This window comes from Myxine glutinosa, chromosome 9 (genome assembly GCF_964187855.1).
Source record: "Myxine glutinosa chromosome 9, kmMyxGlut1.1, whole genome shotgun sequence".
Taxonomy (NCBI): Eukaryota; Metazoa; Chordata; class Myxini; order Myxiniformes; family Myxinidae; genus Myxine; species Myxine glutinosa.
In genome coordinates, this window is record NC_136269.1 from 118525320 (window position 1) to 118543847 (window position 18528).

At 44.3% G+C, this 18528-nt stretch overlaps 1 protein-coding gene across 9 annotated transcripts in view; it reads left to right on the top strand.

The window, feature by feature from the left end:
• Positions 1–233: 233 nt before the first annotated feature.
• LOC137435041 (uncharacterized) overlaps positions 234–18528 on the top strand; it is an 85008-nt gene continuing 66713 nt past the window's right edge. For 4 of the 9 annotated variants that reach the window (XM_068128413.2, XM_078784809.1, XM_078784807.1 and 1 more), the window contains exons 1-2: positions 303–392; positions 12773–14489. In XM_068128413.2, coding sequence (XP_067984514.2) covers positions 13011–14489 — 1479 coding nt within the window. In that variant the 5' untranslated portion in view covers positions 303–392; positions 12773–13010. Of the gene's footprint in view, positions 402–12772; positions 14490–18528 lie in introns of all 9 variants that reach the window. The other 5 variants (XM_068128414.2, XM_068128418.2, XM_068128411.2 and 2 more) reach the window with 4 other exon arrangements.

Here is an 18528-nt window from a genome sequence, read left to right on the forward strand (position 1 = left end):
AATGGTATTTATTGAAATACGGTACTATAAATATATACTATGGTGTAGATATGATATTATCGTGTCATACAGCTCATGAATGGTCATGATTATATTTATATTCATATTATTAATATATAAATCCATCACTGCACATTGGAGATCACACGGTGCTCGTCTTGCTGCTCCAACTAAAAAAAAGTCAAAAGGTCTCATGATGGTCACTGTACGCAGTCTCAGCGCCCTCCAGTCATTGGCTGCCGTAAAATATGGAGGCGGGCCCTCTTTGCTCCGCCCATTACTTGCTCCGCCTCCAGCCCTCCACCGTCCCCGTGTTTTACAGTTTACACGTAAGGAAGAATGCCGCGTTGCGCCTGGAGTTGTTCATTGCACAGGTTTGCGTTCGTGCCGAGGTGGGTAAGGTAAGAAGGTAGAGATTTTAGTCTTCATTTGAACAGTTTAACGGATGCGATATTTATATTTTGTCGTTTCGTTGAATTTTCGCTCGGGCTTCGCAATTTGAATTTTATTTTTAAACTGTTTTGTTTAACCGATTTAAACTGCCCGGCGCTTGTCGGGAATCTTTCATCCTCCATTTCGACGAGGAGAACGCTTCATCCTTCAGCTTCATGTCTTCCAACATTGCTAAGTTTGCGCTGTATTATTTCGGGCGAGCGCACAGCGTTTGTTCCCGGGAGCTAACCCCCGGGATTCGGGAGAGGCGAGGCGGGAGATTCCAAACGGACCGTTACGAGCTGGCTCAGCACGCGCTGTGACGTCATCCTATACCACGTGACGCGTGCGTGCCTCACGTTCCGTGCTCCGATGTTCGGCTGGTGCTGCCTGTGTGCCGTGGTACAGCGGACACTCGGACGGAGTCAGACATATTCGTTTGTCCGTATTATATTATGGAGAGTTTTGCGCTCTCGTTCAAAAAGGATTGATGCATTATTCATTCTTTCAATATTCATTCCATATACAGTACAGTACGGTACAGTATTAAACTATTATTCACTTAAGTATTCTCATATAGCCATAATTTGTACAATACAATAATTTGTTCCATATACAGTATTACTATCGATTTACAGACTTGGCATTTAATATGGAATATTTTTTTTGTGGGGGTGAACTTACTTTTCAAGATGTCTTAGAACCAAAAGTTCATTGGAATTATGTTGAAATTATTCTAGATTTTGTTAATGTGACCTTTAAAAGAAACAAAAACCACATTTGACATTTCGAAATAAATAAATTGATCCTTGAAAGTGATGTAAACTGATATCGAACTCAATTCATGGACAGTACTGTGTTAAACTTCTGTACGTTTTCCAGAAGTATCTCTTTATTTTGCACATTAGCCAAATTTTTTTTAACAAAAACGAAAGTTAAATTACGACTGGGATTACGGACAGTAAAATTACAGTTCAGTACTTTGTGTGACCCCCACGAGCATTCAGGAGAGCACGCACACGTTGAGGCATGCTGTTCATGAGATTTGCCAAGGTTTGGACAGGAATCGCTTGCCATGCAGTGACAATAGCCTGCTGCAATTCACGCACAGAGGTCGGCTGCTGGTCCAAGTAGTCGAATTGACGCGTTAATTCTGCCCACAAGTTCTCCATCGGATTCATATCCGGGGACATGGCAGGCCGCTCCATATGCTCTACACCACGGTCAGCAAGAAAGTGTTGGATCATGCGAGCACGATGAGGCCGTGCATTGTCATCTTGGAAGACAAAGTTTCCTCGAAAGGCTGCACGAGCAAATGGAAGCACTGTTTCTTCCAGAATGGCCCAGAGCTTGAACTGGTTCAGGTTTCCATTCAGAACAACCAGGTCAGTTTTGCCCCCTGCATGAAAAGCAGCCCAAACGGTCACCCCACCACCTCCAGCTTGGACTCTTGGCACTATACAATCTTTGTTGTAGGCTTCATGCACTTGTCTGCGCACTCGGACGCGGCCATCTTGACGATAGACCAGAAATCTAGACTCGTCACTGAAGATCACGTGATTCCAGTGTCCTGGCTGCCATTGACTGTGCTCTCTGGCCCACTGCAATCGGTGCTGGCGGTGTTGTCTGGTCAGACGTGGCTTTCTCAGGGGACGCCTGGCATGATAGCCTGCTTCAACTAGTCGTTGGTTGACTAGCCTTCTGGATACAGGCACATTTGTCAGTTGCTGCCACTCAGCCCTAAGCCGATTAGCTGACTTGGTACGGCCATTGCGGACTAACCGGTGCAGCTGGCGTTCATTCCTCCTTGTGGTTCTGCGGGGACATCCTGGCCTCGGTATTGGAGTAGGGACACCCCTCTGAGCATTTCGTTTCAGGATCTTTGACACCTGACCTTGAGTGATGCCATACTGCCGAGCAATAGCAGGCTGTTTCATGCCGTAATTTCGTAAAGCCACCACTCCATGACAAACAGCATTGTCGAGTTGACGGACCATCTCCAGAGGAAGCGGCAATAGCCTTTGGAGACGTGCAGCAGTTGTTTTCCACGAATACAGAACGCAACAACCCTTGTATACCCGACTGTGAAGCCAATCATCAAATGCACCTGTCCGTACATTTTGCCACGCCACCTGTGATATAATCCTGTTGTTGACTTCTTGCTGCGACAGACAATCAGTGACATGGTTCTTTTAACAAATAAATCACCAAAGTGTAAAAGAAACTCACCAGATTGATATACTGAGTTAGGAAAGTAAACCCAAGTCAAGAAAAAAAAAAAATTCCATATTAAATGCCAAGTCTGTATATACATTATTGTCCCCCGCCTCTCGGACAAGGTCTTAGACGGGGACATTAAATTTAAAATGAACTCCGTCCAACCGACCGATCATCTGTCCATGTACTTCTTCGTTCGCAATATTTCAAAAAACCGTTCAACAATTATCTTTCAGATTACAGATATCTATTCCTCGTGACGTGATGTCAACCTGGTCAGATCACGGCGATGATTGGCTGAATTGTGTTGCTATGGCAACCATCTCGGTAATTTGGCTTGTGCAGGTGATATTTGAAAAACTGTTCAAGATTAACATTTCACATTACAGATATATTCCTTATAACCACCCAAAAGGTGGGGGACCTCGAGTATCGGCTCCTTGTATACATCAAGTCAATACCTTCATTAAACGATTCAAGAGAAGAAAGTACATCATGGAATGAATGAATACTGTATATCGAATAAATATGAAGTGTTCATTTATTACATATCGTACAGTATTATTGATTCCATATACAGTACAGTATGTAATGTATAAGGGAATAAATAAATGAATTAATGAAATGGTACATAATGAAACTGATATCCCTGGTGTTGGGCTAGCGGCTCGGGTGCCGGCTTAGGATCCAAGGATCCTGGGTTCGAATCCCGGTCGATCGCTGAATTAACGCCAGGGGGGTTGACTCAGCCTGTCATCCTTCCGAGGTCGGCTAATTGAGTACCAGTTCACTGGTAATTCCCTGTTTGTCGTTAAAGGCGGCAAAAAGGGTTGGCGTCAGGAAGGGCATCCGGCCGTAAAACATTGCTTCAAATAGGGGACCGAAAAACAACAACAACCACTGTTCCCGAAAAAGGCCAACCCCCGCGTTGCGGGGAAAAATGGCCTCTAAAGGTGTTTTTTTTTTTTTTTTTACATAATGAAACTCGAGCGGTACTCTGTAGAGATCAAACCTCCGTCAGGAACAGTTCATGTTTTGTATCCACTGATAGGCCGGATCCGGATCTTCACCAAAATTAAATCAATTCGTCCTTGTCACATGCCCAGCATGTCCACCAAGTTTCATCTGAATCTGCCCATAACTTTTTGGGATATCTTGCTCATAAACAGACAGACAAAAGGGGTTGAAAACATAACCTCCTTCCACCTTTGTGGTGGAGGGAATTAATGTTGCACTGTATATGGAATGAAGGATACTGTGTTTAGAATGAATGTGTACAGTATTCATTACATATATATTTACATATCAATGTCAAAGGGAGGTGCAAAGCACCCCTTCCTTTATATCAGGGATTTGTTTCTCTGGATGCAGCTTTTACATGGGGACTATTATATTGTTACGGATCTCGGTTACGGCGCTCCCCTTACCGAGGGGGGTTTAATCTCCTTGTCTATTTCACTGGCCGTCCGAGTCCTAGAAGATATCGCGCTCCTTTGTGGGGTTGAGGTTGACCAGGGTGACTGGTCAATGGAGTCCCAGATACCTTCGCCCACCTCTCCGCAAAGCAGGACGATACTTCTGCTCGAGCCACGGACAAGATGGAAGATTGCCGAGCGGTTTAGCAATCCGAGGCTCGAGCCGTTAGCAAAAAGACTAACCCGATTCTGAGCGGTTCCTATATCGTGCCACCGATATTCAATTAGGGACAGGACACAAGCGATCGGATGAGAGGAACCAAAGAATAAGAAGGGTAAAGGAAGAACAAATATGAATTATTACTATCTAAAAGAGGAAACGAAAGAAGGGAATATACAAGAAGAGGAAACAAAAGGACATAGGGCAACCTTAGACACTTATATAACACGCCCAGGACAAACAGACAGACTCACACGAAAGGTAGCTGGTAGGGGAGGAAGGTCCAGGCAGATGGTTCCAGGCTCCGGGTCCGCCGCGAAGAATGGCAGGCAGCTGGCGTCGTTGGCGCTCGACCGGACCTTACAAATGCGAGGGGCTGGAATGCGCGTACGTGTAGCGTGCCGAACGCTCTCAAAACCACGGCAGTTCGTATCGAAAACGATCCTCCCAAACGATCCTCCGCGCAATGTTCTTGTATTTTTTTTTTTTTTTTTTTGGTATACTGAATCGAGGCTCGTGAAAGGCCGCCTCTGTGCTGTTCTCTCGCATCTGCTCTCTGCGCATCTGCTCTCTTGTTCATCTCTGTGAAAAGGCTTTGTGCTCGCGCTTTTATTGCAAGCTTCGCGTATTAAGCCGCGTCCGCTTTGCTCCACGTACCGGTGAACATGCCTCGGCCCAGATTGGTCACGAGGGTTCATCAGTACCTCCCCTCGTGATGCGTTGATGGGGCCACGCCTGTGTTCCTGGCCGCTCCTCCCTTTTCCTCCCACTCTGACCGCGTGCGTAATGGCGGCGGGCAGGAACAAACCAAAAGGGAGCGACGCTGCTGGCAATGGCGGCTTGGGGCGAGCTTTAGCTCCAAGGCAGCGAACGCTGCCATACGGCTACTTGCACTTCGGAGAGAGAGAGAGAGAGAGAGAGAGATTGGGTATAATTCGAAGGGGCCTAGGTTATTTGATTAATACAACGCAGTCAAACTATTGGAAACAGACCCTTAACTGAAACATAGACTAAGGAAATAACTAAAGAAGATCCTATGGTGTCCTACGTGTTGTACATGGCCTAACTAGGGTGCAACCTTTACAGAGGGGGATATTTACAAGAATTATTATTTTACAAAGTGAAGGTTCTAAAAACTGTAACAATATATATATATATATTTTAATTCTAACTTGCTGGCACAATGGCCTAATGGATAAAGCATCAGACTCCCAAGCTGGGGATTGTGGGTTAGAATCCCGTCTGGGTTGAATTTTTTTTTTTTCCCTTTACTTTTTAAAGTCTTTTATATCGTCGTGAATAAAGTCTTGTATGATGAACCAATGCATTTTGTTTGTATTTAAAATGTATCTTGAAAAATGCCAGGGGCATAGCAAAGGCCCCTTTAAATGGTATGTACCATGTGGCAAACTATAGAAAAGAAGGGACATTCCATAGCTTGTAGAAAATTGCAAAGAATACAAAATAAGGGACATTCAAAAAAATATTGTGGGCATGCTGGACTACCCTTGTGTTCTCAGGAGGAACCAAGTAATGCTCTCGAAAAGTTCATATAAAGGGACGCCCTACATCTGGCAAATAAAATACATTTACTTCTTCATGCAGCTTCAGAATCAAATTGGCTCCCCTTTATCACGTGATATGGGCACCATCTTGGAAAAATCCGAAAATAATTGCACCTCTATATCTCAGAAAGCGCTGCATAGAAAAAATTGAGACATGGCTCATTGTAAAGAATTCTTCATAGGGAATAGAATATGTTAACTAGAACAGCACTCAGTAGAGAGCATACAGTCGTGGGCAAAAATATTGGCTCCCTTGTACTTTTTTCAAATAATGCACCATTTCTTCCAGGAAATTGTTGAAATTAAAATATGTTTTGGTATCCACAAATGTATTTCTTTGGTTTGCAGCGGAACAAAACAAAAAAAGCTGAAATAAAATTACTAAATCTTAGCTTATTCCACACAGAAATCCTAAAATGGCCCGGACATTTTAGGATTTCTGTGTGGAATGTGTGGAATAATAAAATATCACTCATTCAACCAGTTATAATGGAGAAAATGAGTCATTCTGCTGTTTTGTTTCACTGTGTGCACTGCAATGAGCATGGAGAAAATAAAGAAAATCAGAGAATTGTCTGAGGAGGTCAGACACAAGATTGTAGCCAATCATGGACAATCTCGAGGCTACAAGTCCATCTCCAGAGACCTTGATGTTTCTGTGTCGACTGTACTCATTGTTATCAGGAGGTTTAAGGCCCATTACACTATAGCCAACCTCCCTGGACGTGGCCGCAAGAGAAAACTTGATCGAAGATTGCAGCGAAGGATTATTTGAATGTTGCAGAAAGCACCTCGATCAACTGCCAAACAGATTCAAGCTGACCTTCAGACATAAGGAACGACAGTTTCAACTCACACCATCCGTCACAGCTTAATGAAAGGTGGTTCGATGGTAGGAGACCCAGGAGGACCCCACTGCTGAGAAAGCCTGACTAGAGTTTTCCAAAACACACCTGAACAAGCCAAAATCCTTCTGGGAGAATGTCCTGTGGACAGATGAGACCAAATTAGAGCTTTTTGGTAAAGCACATCATCTCTATGTTTACAGAAAACAAAATGAAGCCTTCAAAGAAAAGAACACCTTCCCCACAGTCAAACATGGAGGAGGTTCAATGATGTTTTGGGGTTGCTGTGCTGCCTTTGGCGCTGGGTGCCCTGAATGTGTGCATGGCATCATGAAATCAGGAGATTACCAAGGCATTTTGGAGCACAGTGTTCAACCCAGTGTCAGAAAGCTGGGTCTCCATCAAAGGTCATGGGTCTTGCAGCAGGTCAATGACCCCAAACACACTTCAAAAAACACCCAGGAATGGTTCAAGACAAAACGCTGCACTATTCTGAATTGGCCAGCAATGAGTCCAGATCTAAATCCCGTTGAGCACCTGTGGGGAGATCTGAAAACAGCAGTTGGGAGAAGGCACCCTTCAAATCTGGGAGAACTGGAACGAGAATCACTTAAAAAATTCTAGTAGCCGGATCTGAATCCTGATCTTCACCAAAATCTAATAATTTCGTCCTTGTCACATATGCTACCTCTCTGCCAAATTTCATCCGAATCCGTCCACAATTTTTTGAGATATTTTGTTCACAAACGAACAGACAGACAGACAGACAGGGGTGAAAACCTAACCTCCATCCACCTTTGATGGAGGAGGTAATGATGATGTCATAGGTTCAGCTGCCATCTTGGAAAAAATTGAGACATGGCTCATTGTAAAGAGCTCTCCATGTGGAATAGCATATGTTAATGATGATGTCATAGGTGCCTCCTTTATGACATCATAATTCGACAAGTACAAAACTTCTTCCGATCAAGATGAAATTTTTTGAGCGTCATCTAGGGATAAATTGGTGGAGGGAAAAAAAGAAAAAGATGACGTCATCAGTCACGTGGTTCTGCCGCCATATTTGTTTTGTCACAAAAGCCTTAAAACACGTCGTGGTGAGGGTCGACAATCTCTGATTGCTCTTTCTTGTTTATAATTGTGTATGCTCTTGTGTTGATTTTCTGTCCTTTCATTTTCAGTCTTTCATTTCAGTCATTCAGTTCAGTTATTGTCATTGGTCCTTCGAAGGAAAATCTGTTTCTTTCTCGGAAATGTTTTTGGCCAGGGAATGATGGATTTCTTACATATGCACGGCAGCCTAAATTGAGAGAATTTGAATTGAGATGAATTGAGTAAAAGCGAGGAGAAAGGAGGCACAGCGAGTGTGGGGAGAGAACTGGAGAGAGATAAATAAAGAGCAAGGGAAGGTAAGAGCATCGGGTTGGGGATGGTGGTGTGGTTAAGATGTCAAAGATCAAACCAAATTTGCATACATAATAAACATACGATCCACAATAATAAGTCCCCATGCCAAATTTCGATTTTGATTGAGGGTCAACTCTGGTGTTGGCTACAGAACGTCACTCAGACATCCTGGCCGATAACCACTGCATTCACTCCACGGGTGTCTTTAACTCATGAACCCCAACATGAAATCAGATCAAATTTCATCAAAGATACTGGATTGTTGTCTTGTAGGAGTATAGCTGCTGGTTGACCATATCTGCCCCACTCTATCATTTTGGCATGATGGACCAAACATCATGACCAAACAAACTATTTCATGATTGAATTTTCGTGTTGCCTACGCCACCGAAGTTGGACAGACGTTATGTCTTCACCCGTCTGTTTGTTTGTTTGTTTGTCTGTGAGCAGGATATCTCAAAAAGTTACAGATGGATTCGGACGAAACTTGGTGGACAGGTTGGGTGTGTGACAAGGACTAACTGATTCGATTTTGCTGAAGATCTGCTTTATTGTGGACCATCTTGTAGCTTCTCCCAATGCGTGCTCCTGCTATATGTAGAGTGGTAGACCTTGCATTCGTTGAACAGGCACAAGGTATTGTTTCTTGCTCACCCAGAGTCAACAACTCTTCGTTGAACCCAATAATCGTTTCCATGTGCAAAAATGATGTCGCAATAGTCTGGCGGGGAAATGGGTGGGACGCCAAATGTAAACTTCATCACTGTCAGTGAGAAACAATCCTGTGTGTGATTGCTTGCTTCCGGCGGTCCCATTTATTATGAACACAAAGCAGCAGTGACTGTGTAAATTGTCAGGACACCACCAAACCAAAACATAAATAAAACGAAAAAATAACCTGGGTTGGACACGTCTGTCAAGCGAGCGAGCAGCCAATCAGATTCAAACCTTGGCATGTGATAGGCGTGTCTAAACTACACCCATTCCATCTATATGGGTTTACTCTTTATTCTGTTACTCCTCTTCTCTCTCTCCAAGTTGATACTTTTTAAATGTTTGGCATTGTCTTTCGCTGCCATTTTTACTCCTGCAACATCACGACATAATACTTTATATTAATTTTCACTGCAAGCCTTTAATGGCAATGACATTATGAGCTGTGCAGGCAATTTGCTCTTTTTCTTCACGCAATAACAGTTGAATGTTGTTGCAGCAAGTTGAAAATGCCACTTCTATCACTTGAACCAGTCAGTGCACATTATTATGGCATCAAAGCTAACGGTGCCGCGTGTGGTGTCGTGAAAATGGGGACGCAGCCTAATTTGGCTGGTAGCATGCCTATGGGGTTGCGGATGTATGATGTCAGGAGATCAATGGGTTTAACACTTCCTGGGCCATCTTCGGATTTGCTGTTGTTCGCCTTGCTTTGTGAATTGTCCCAGATTCTGTTTCCAAACCGAAGTCTTGCAAAGCAGTTTCTTCCTGCTCTGAGCGGACGTCGTTTTTCATCCCATGACCAAACTTGGCTCTGACTAAACGTTCTGCGTAATTTTGTGCACCGTAAATAACGTGTCTCTCAGCATTCACCATCTCGTGTTTCGTCAAATGAGAAGCCATTGTTGATAGTTCCAACACTAGTGCAGCATAATATGTACTTGCGACTTATTTATGCAAACAGGGCGGCGTATTTATGTTAGGTTCAAAGCTCTCAACATTACTGGCATCTCTCACAAAGAGCCTGGAACACAAGACCTGGTGCTCTCATGTCGCAGTGATAGATGTATGCGGTCATTATCATTTTTAGTGCATTTCCTCCCATCTAGCTCCCTCTGCTCTTTCTCTGCACTTCCTCCACGATGCGTTCCTCCGGTAACTCATCCCAGTTTGCCTCCCAAAGTCCAGGTTTTCCACGGAGCCCAACAATTTAGTTCCTTTTTGTATACATAGTCGAGGCTCATGGAAGTGCTAGTACAGTGAACGGATCAAGACATAACAGACAAAAAATATGACACAAAACACGCACTCATTAGGTGGACAAAATACATTAGGTGGATAGAGAAGGAAAATCGAAGGAGGGAAAACTCGAAAATTGGAAAGAGGAGGGATTGGGTGGGGTTAACAAGGGTAGAAAGTATCATGGTTTAGGTTTGGGGATGATCTGAGACGGTGGTGAACAGCTGTCTCTGAAGACCTGGTGGGAAGAATGAGATTGAAGAGGATGTGGAAGTTGATTTCACAGGTGGGAAAAAAGAGGAACGAATGAATGGAGGTGAATAGTGATTGTGGATCGAGGTAGATTCACCAGAAGGGGGTTTATGCTGAACTGTGTGAGCACTGCAGAAACCTGGAGGCAAGAAGGCAGTATGCGACAGAGAGGCAACCGACCTGTCTGCATTGTGAAAGTGATAGGCCCTGGATAGACGGCTTCATCGCGGGACATTCCAATAATCTTAAAGGCCTTGCTTTCCACAGAGTCAAGCTGAGCAAGGTTTGAGGCAATGGAGCCAAGCTGCAGATGAAGGCCTTGTAGGTGGATAGGAGTTTACGTGTCCCATGGAAGGACTTTGTATGACAGAGGATGACCAGTTGCTGGCTGGCTTTGGAGGCCAACTTTGAAATGTGGCTTGCCAAAGAAAGACCATGGCTGTTTGTGACACCCAGGAGTTTGAATGACTGAACTTCCTCAAGAGGATAGACTTTTCTCCTGCTTCAAGTGGAAACTTCATTCCAGGGTATTCAAGCAGGCGATGCAACGTTCATTTCGTGGCATATCCCCAACCCCACCCACAATCGTGTCTACCCCTATTAACCCGACCTAACCCATCCCTCTTCCTGGAAAGTTACTGTGTTTCTACCACCCCAATTTCAGTAGGTTGCTCATTGTCAATGGCACTGAAGAGCGATCCTGGCCAAGAACCGCTGTTTACAAGATATCACTTGACTCTTCCATGCAGCTAGATTTCTTCCATGCAGCTTCCATGCAGCTAGATTTTGTTTGACAAAATAAAACTCAAGAAAAGGTTTTAAATCTCAGGATGGTAAAAAGTTGATATTTTTCAGTATAACCTTTTCGATGTTTTCCCGTTTAACAAGATTTTTTTCAGATTTAGTTTTCTCAAACAGTTAAAAAAACAAGATAACTTTCAATTGTTCATCAAATTGATGTAAAAACATGAAATGATGGCGCTTTGGACGATCGAGCGTCGTACGTCGGATGATTCCTTCGGCGGGGAGAAGGTCGGAAAGTTACTGTGTAACTTTACTGTGTAAGTTACTGTTATTTGGTCGGAAAGCTTTGACTGCTTTTTAAAGTTGATGTTCTATCAATAATTATCAAACCAATTGCATTAAAATACGAGTATTTATTATTCCTTATGCAGAATCTATATAATTTAAATAAAAGCCTTAGGTATGTTTCCAAATGTGTCTACAAAGACACACCATCGAGGTCCAGGTAATAGATGGATTAAACTAAGATACTGTTCTCATACCGTGCATACCTCTCATTCCTTCTGATACAAATGTATATTTTTTTTTTACAAAAACACCCAGAAGACTCTTTAAAGACAGCCGGCTTCAATAGTGCATAAAATACCCTAAGGACCCAAAAGATCCAGAAAACCCCGAGGACCCTAAAGACCCTTAATGACCCTGAAGACCTTTCGAAACCTTTGTTCAGTCATGGGCAACTGTATGTAGCTCTCTCAAGAGTTCGATCATTGGACTCATTAAGTGTTGTATCTGAGAAGAACAAGATTGATACAGTGAAATATATGAATAAACGTGTTCGCAAACACTAGGTCGCGTATGTTATGCGTGGGTATAGCTAGTCTCTATACAGTACAATACAGGGAAAGTAGGTTGTATTTTCATCTACTCCTCCGAGCGGATTCAACCGAGGAAGCTGAAACTTTCAGGGATTAATGGGGTACCCTGGAGGTTTTCCGGGACAAGTTTTGTTTGATTCCATCAAGTTTTCAAGAAAAACAAACAAAATCCTCACCCATCTTGGCATTTTCTTCCTTTGGGGGAGGGGACGGGTTCAATTGGAATGATCCGACTTTTATAACCACGGTGTATTATATCTTTACATAACTAATACGCATGTCTTTGCTTCATATAGGTAATCTGGGTTATTTTTTATTTATTTCCGGGAGCGATCCAGCAGCAGTCTGTTGCCTATACACCGCCAAAATAAAGGGACCTGTCAGAAGAACGTGTTGTGCGCTTGGAACAAGATCGCTGTAGTGTGGGTGATCTGCCAGTGGAAATTAATATACAAAGGGTTCTCAGTCTTTTTGGGACTACACTGAGTCCAACAAATGGCCAACCAATCCTATACGATCTTAAACAAGGAAATGAAGCAATTTTGGCCATCATTGCCATGTTGCACTCCCGAGTTAATTTCTGCTGCAGGAGCAAATCGTCCATTTCTGGGTTCAGATGTTTATTTTTCTGTGTGTCTATCTACCCTGCCATTGGTGTGTTTCCTTCCTTTCTACTGTGTTGGAATGGATTTGCGTATTTATGGCTTGATCTTGGCAAATAAAAAATTTATTAATGCTTTACTAATGTCTAAATAACCCAATCTTGATCAGGTCACCCAATTTGTATAAAATATATTCGGCATCTCTGCAGAATTCAACAAGTCTTTTGCAACTTTTTCTGCAGGTGCTCGTGGGTGTTTCTCGCTCAAAGGCCAAACTAGAATTGTTGTGCCTGGACCATCTGAGAAAGGACCTGGAACCGTGGGAGGAGGACTGGAGGACTTTTCACAAAGAATCTCTTGTTTGTACTGGAGAAGAACAGGAAGCAGTTACACATTGGGTCTCATGACGGCTGCCTAGGAGAGAATGCGAATACTACTAGAGACGTTTTACCTCCAAAAAATTATTTCACATCCGGGTTGATGGACTCTTCAACAGGAGTTTTTGCAGAAAGTTTTGAATATGTTTGCGGAGACCATCCTTTTTGTGGGCCACAGGACAGATGTGCTCAGACGGGTTTCAATGGCAACAAGCGAAAAATGGATTCCAGGGAAGGAATTGGTTGCGATGCTATTGAAGTATCGATTTCGGATGATCTGGATCAATTTCATATTGCTGCTTGCCATCTAATCATGCACATGCCCAGCGCTACAAACGGTGCCATTTGCAACAACCAGAATTGTGCAATTGTTCGGCCTCCAAACTGCACGATTTTACAAGACAGCGCCCAGGCCTACACACATGAATCAGAGATTTATGCAAACAATGAATTTGACAATCGCCCGAGACCTTGTGGGAAACTGATTGACTTCTGTCCTTGGAGCAATGACATTATTCCACAAGCAGCAAAATACCACAGTGCAGGTGCGATAGATTCCTGCATCGTTCAATGTGGTATCCTCAACCCTATCATTAAGTTTAACGATGCTGACGGTAATTTGACGGCTTGCCAGCTACCTGCTTCAAAGCTAGGAGAGACTGATAACATGTCGAGTGCTTTTGGTCCTCGGATCAAATTGCCCAAAGATGGGAAAACTGTCACGTGTTTCGATATGGAACCACTGTCTCAACAGTTGGACGGTTGTGGCATGAATTATGATGAACAACAGAAAGGGAGAGCAATTCCAGAACAATGCTGTGCTTGTGAAGGTGACTGTAAAATTCCTGCAGATGAACCCATTGTGACGACATCGCACTTGGAACCAGTCTGCCAAACAGATTTTAAGTTCTCCACGGGTCGGAGCCAATTGATGAGTCCCCCAATTCAATCGCTGTCTTCTGGAGCTTTGAATCCATCTCAAAATGTATTTTACCCGGGCGTTTCAGAGCACTCGTCACGAGAGCCTAAATCGAAGACGTTGACAGATCCGACAGAGATAGGACGCGTTTGTATGTTAGGAGGGTATCGGTCTTTAAGTAGGTCGAGTATAGATTCTGACTCTCTTATGACAGAAATGGGGATAAAGGCAATTGTGGGACCGGAGGTAACCATGCACACCTGTCTCGATGTCAGTAGGGAGGAAGAAGAGTGTTCTCCCTGCCAATTAATTCGATTTTCCTCATGCCAGAAAGACTTTTTAAGGCCTGCCACAATGTGTCCTTTGCTCTCGGCAGAAAGTGACGACTGCGAAAGCCATTTGGGGAGAAGGTGGGGGGAAACCGGTTGCCGGGAGGCAATGGGTAACGAGGAGAAGGAAAGGTCGAAAGTGGCTTGGGAATCCTGGCCTTGTGGTCCTGCTTTGTGGGAACCGACTGCGAAAAGTCTGGAAGAGAATGGAACCTTTGCCGGAGTGGAGGTGCCCACCGGAGATTTGGCGTCCGTCCAGATTTCTTCGATAAAAGAACAGCTGCTGTCATCCCATTTCCATGGGAATGGCACTCTGTTCAGTGAAAAGGCAAAGGTAATGCTTGTGATTCCCACATTTGTTATTGTTTACGATGCCCAATCCTTGTACGTTTTTTTTTTTTTTTTTTTTTTGGTGTAAATGTTTACAATTATGTCTAAATTTTGTCCGTACCATTTGTTCCTCTAGTTCATGTCCATGCATTTTTTTTTCACTCATTTATTGTGCAAAGTTTTTTCTTTTTGTTTTCTTATAGTATAGATTATCTGATTGAGTTTGGTAATTGCATCCATAGGTTATACCAAGGGAATGGGTGTACTGTATTCTACTGGGTTTTTAGTATATAAGAGTGTAAGGTCGCGGAGGAGTTGAACGACAATGGGCAGCAGGTTCACAAACTGAGAAGGAAGAATAAGAATGACGAACTGCGAGCAGTGATTATAGGCTTCCAGGCAAAATGGCAGCCAGGCCACGTCACTGATGACGTCATTGTTTTAAATAAATTTTCCTCATGGGTAGTTGATCATAACTGTAAATTTTGGGTTGGGTTGGTTAAGCGGTTATGGCGACATATAATTTTTTCCCTTAAATCCAGGATGGCTGCCAAACCACGTGACCTATGACATCAAAAATTTACACTCTGCCTACGTTTGGGGAAGAGATCATGTGTGTGAAGTTTCGTGTTGATCAGATAAAGTTCGTTTTTCCATCCAATATGACTGCCAAACCACATGACCAATGACTTTTTTGCAAACTTTTATCCCCATGGCTAGGCAATCGTATTTGTAAAATTTCACATTGATCTGTTCAGCGGTTCTGGAGAAGATGTTTAACGTTTATGACGTCATGGACAATGGCAGCCAATGTAAGTCAAAATTGCAAAAACAACATTCATGATACACTAAGCAGGAAATTTCGTTCCGCCGGTTGTACCGGACTGCTCCTAACATGTGCCCATTGGCTGACGTGGCCTATCAGGTGAAGATTGATGACTAGTGCTAATTGGTGGGGCAAGCTGAGGAAATTCCATATTACGTGTGGTCCATTGGCTTGGAGTGCACTGCATGCCCATATATGAGGACGTCCCCATCATGTTGTGACCTTTTGCACAGTTATGCTCCACATCCACCGGGTAAATTTTTTTTTTTTTTTTTTTTTTTTTTTTTTTTTGTATACTGAATCGAGGCTCGTGAAAGAGCTAACATTTACTTCACAAACAAATCAACCAGACAAACAAAACACACAAAAAGAGGGAGCGGAAAACAAGATGGGGAGAGAAGGGGAAGCACACAAACACAACATTTGAGAGCAGGGAGATGTGTGGAAGGGAGAGGGCTTGGGGGGAGGAGGCGTGGGAAGGGGGGGGGGGGTGGAAGGAGAAGTATAAAACACAAGGACACCAAGGACTTCCAGGACAGAAGTTGGTATTTCAAAAAAGTGGAATTGGGGTGAAATTAGCGGGGGTAGAAAAGATCAAGGTTTTGGATGGGGGAAGATAAGAGATGGTGGTGAACAGCTGTTTTAAAGACCTTGAGGGTGGAGTGGGATTGAAGAGAGTGAGGGAGTTTGTTCCAGAGGCGGGAGAAGAGAGGAATGAAGGAGTGAAGGTGAGCAGAGAGTCTTGATTTTGGCAGTTTGACCATAAGAGGGTTGCAGGCAGATCTTGTGCGACCTGTAGGAATATTTGCGGGACAGAGCCCAGAGAGAGCTGGGGGGGCAAGGCCAGAGAGGAGTCGGTAGAAGATGGAAAGACCACCAACCTGCCTGCGGTGAGTGAGTGAGAGGCCCTTGGAGTTAGCTTCATCGCGGGAGATTCCAATGATTCTGAATGCTTTGGTTTCAACAGCGTGAAGACGAGCTAGGTGTGAGGCAGGAGCACCAGCCCAGAGGGGAGAGCAGTATTCCATTGAGCTGCGGATGAAAGCCTTGTATGTGGTGAGGAGCTCAGGTGTGCCAAGGAAGGACTTTGCACGACGGAGGATGCCCAGTCGGCGACTGGCTTTGGAGGCCAGATTTGAAATGTGGTTTTCCCAGGAAAGATCATGGCAGATAGTGAGACCCAAAAGCTTGAGTGACAGAACTTCTTGGAGAGGATTATTCAGAAAGTGGATGGGAGGGTTGGCCAGTCAGTCTTTTCGGAGAGACATCGTAAGAGTGTGAGATTTGTCAGGATTGAAAGACATGTTCCACTTGTTTGCCCAGTCTGTGATTTTGTCCAGGTCTGCAGAGAGTGAGGAGGCAGCAGACTGCCGAACTGAGGGATGAAGAATGGAGCGACAGAGAGTAGAGTCATCAGCAAAGAGATACAGAGGATTTTCAAGATAGTCAGAGAGATCATTGATGAAGAACAGAAAAAGCACAGGGCCCAGAACACTGCCTTGTGGAACTCCAGCCTGAACAGGAAGAGGAGATGAGAGAAACCCATTCAGGGCCACACGTTGACTACGACTAGAGAGGAAGTCCGCCAGCCATGCATGGGGATTTCCATTGATACCAAAAGAGGAGAGTTTTGTGAGCAGAGCGGGGTACCAGACCGTATCGAAGGCACGTGATATGTCAAGGGAGACTGCTCTAATTTCCTGTTTGGCATTGAGGACCTCCATCCATTGTTGAGAAAGCAGAAGCAGCATGTCCAGAGTAGAGTGTCCAGGTCTGAAACCAAATTGATGATCAGAGATCAAGCCATTGGAGAAGAGGAAAGATTTCATATCTGAAGCAATGATGGATTCCATGACTTTGCTGATAATTGGGAGAAGGCTGATTGGTCTGTAGTTGCTGGGATCTGTTTTTGCACCTTTTTTGTGCAAAGCGGTGATGCTGGCAGATTTCCAAGCAGATGGAAGATGACCTTGAGCAAAAGAGAGGGTGAAGAGAACAGAGAGAGGGAGTGAAAGAGCGGAAGAACAGGATTTTAGGACCCGTGGGCTGATGCCGTCAGGTCCAGTTGCAGAATCCGAGTCGAGGGTTGACAGAAACTTTTCCACCTTGTCAGGAGGAAAGGACACAGAGTCCAGGAGCAGCTGGGTACGACTGGGTACGGTGGGTACAGAGAGGGATGGGTTTGGGACAGAAGATTTAGAGGCAAACACAGAGTTGAGGCATTCAGCTTTTTCACGCGCGGAGTCAGCCGTGTGGCCATTTGAGGTGAGGGAGGGGATGGAGGGGGAACAAACACCAGAAACAGATTTGACCAGACGCCACCAGGATTTGGAAGAGGGAGACAGATAAGAGAGTTCGGTCCTGAGAACGGAGAGATATTGTTTCCTGGCTCTCCTGAGGGTGGACACACAATTGTTTCGGGCTTTGTGAAAGGAAATGAGATTTCCTTCCGTTGGATTTGCTTTCCAGGAGACGAAAGCAAGTTGTTTCTGGGCAATAGCCTCACCACAAGATTCCGTGTACCATGGACGGGAGGAAGGGTAAGACAACAGAAGACGAGATGGGATAAATCTGTGCATGAGAGAGAGCAGTTTGCTTTGGAAGAATTCCCAGGAAGAATTTATGTCAGAGGCAGTAGAGATGGGAGACCAGTCCAGATGATTGATGGCTGCTTGAAGACCATGCCAGTTGGCCTGAGTGAAATGCCAGACTCGTCGACGCTGAGGAGGCTCTCTGAGAATGGTCAGAGAGATGTCCACTTTAACAAGCACATGATCAGAAGAGCCGATTGGAGCAGAAGAAGAGCAGCAGACATTTTCAGGGAAGTTAGTCATAACCAAGTCCAGAAGAGAAGATGCTCCGTTGACTGAAATCCGGGTCGGGAAATTGACAGATTGTGTCAGTCCCAGTGAGTCACAGAAGTCCTTTGCTGAAGAGCCATGGCTGGTGAGAGCGGTACCCACACCCAGCCAACTGGCATGGTGACAGTTGAAATCACCACATATGAGGAAGAGAGAGTTGGGATGGGTAGATAGAAGTGGGTCCATATTCTCGGACAGCGAGATGTAGATGGAGTCATCACTGTTTGGTGGACGGTACAACACACATATGAACAAAAGGTGGGAGCGAAGGGGAAGCCGTAGCCAAAGGTATTCCTGGGGGTGAGGTGGAGAGAGGGCAGTGCAGGGCGAGTGAGGAAGAGAGTTTTTTATAAAGA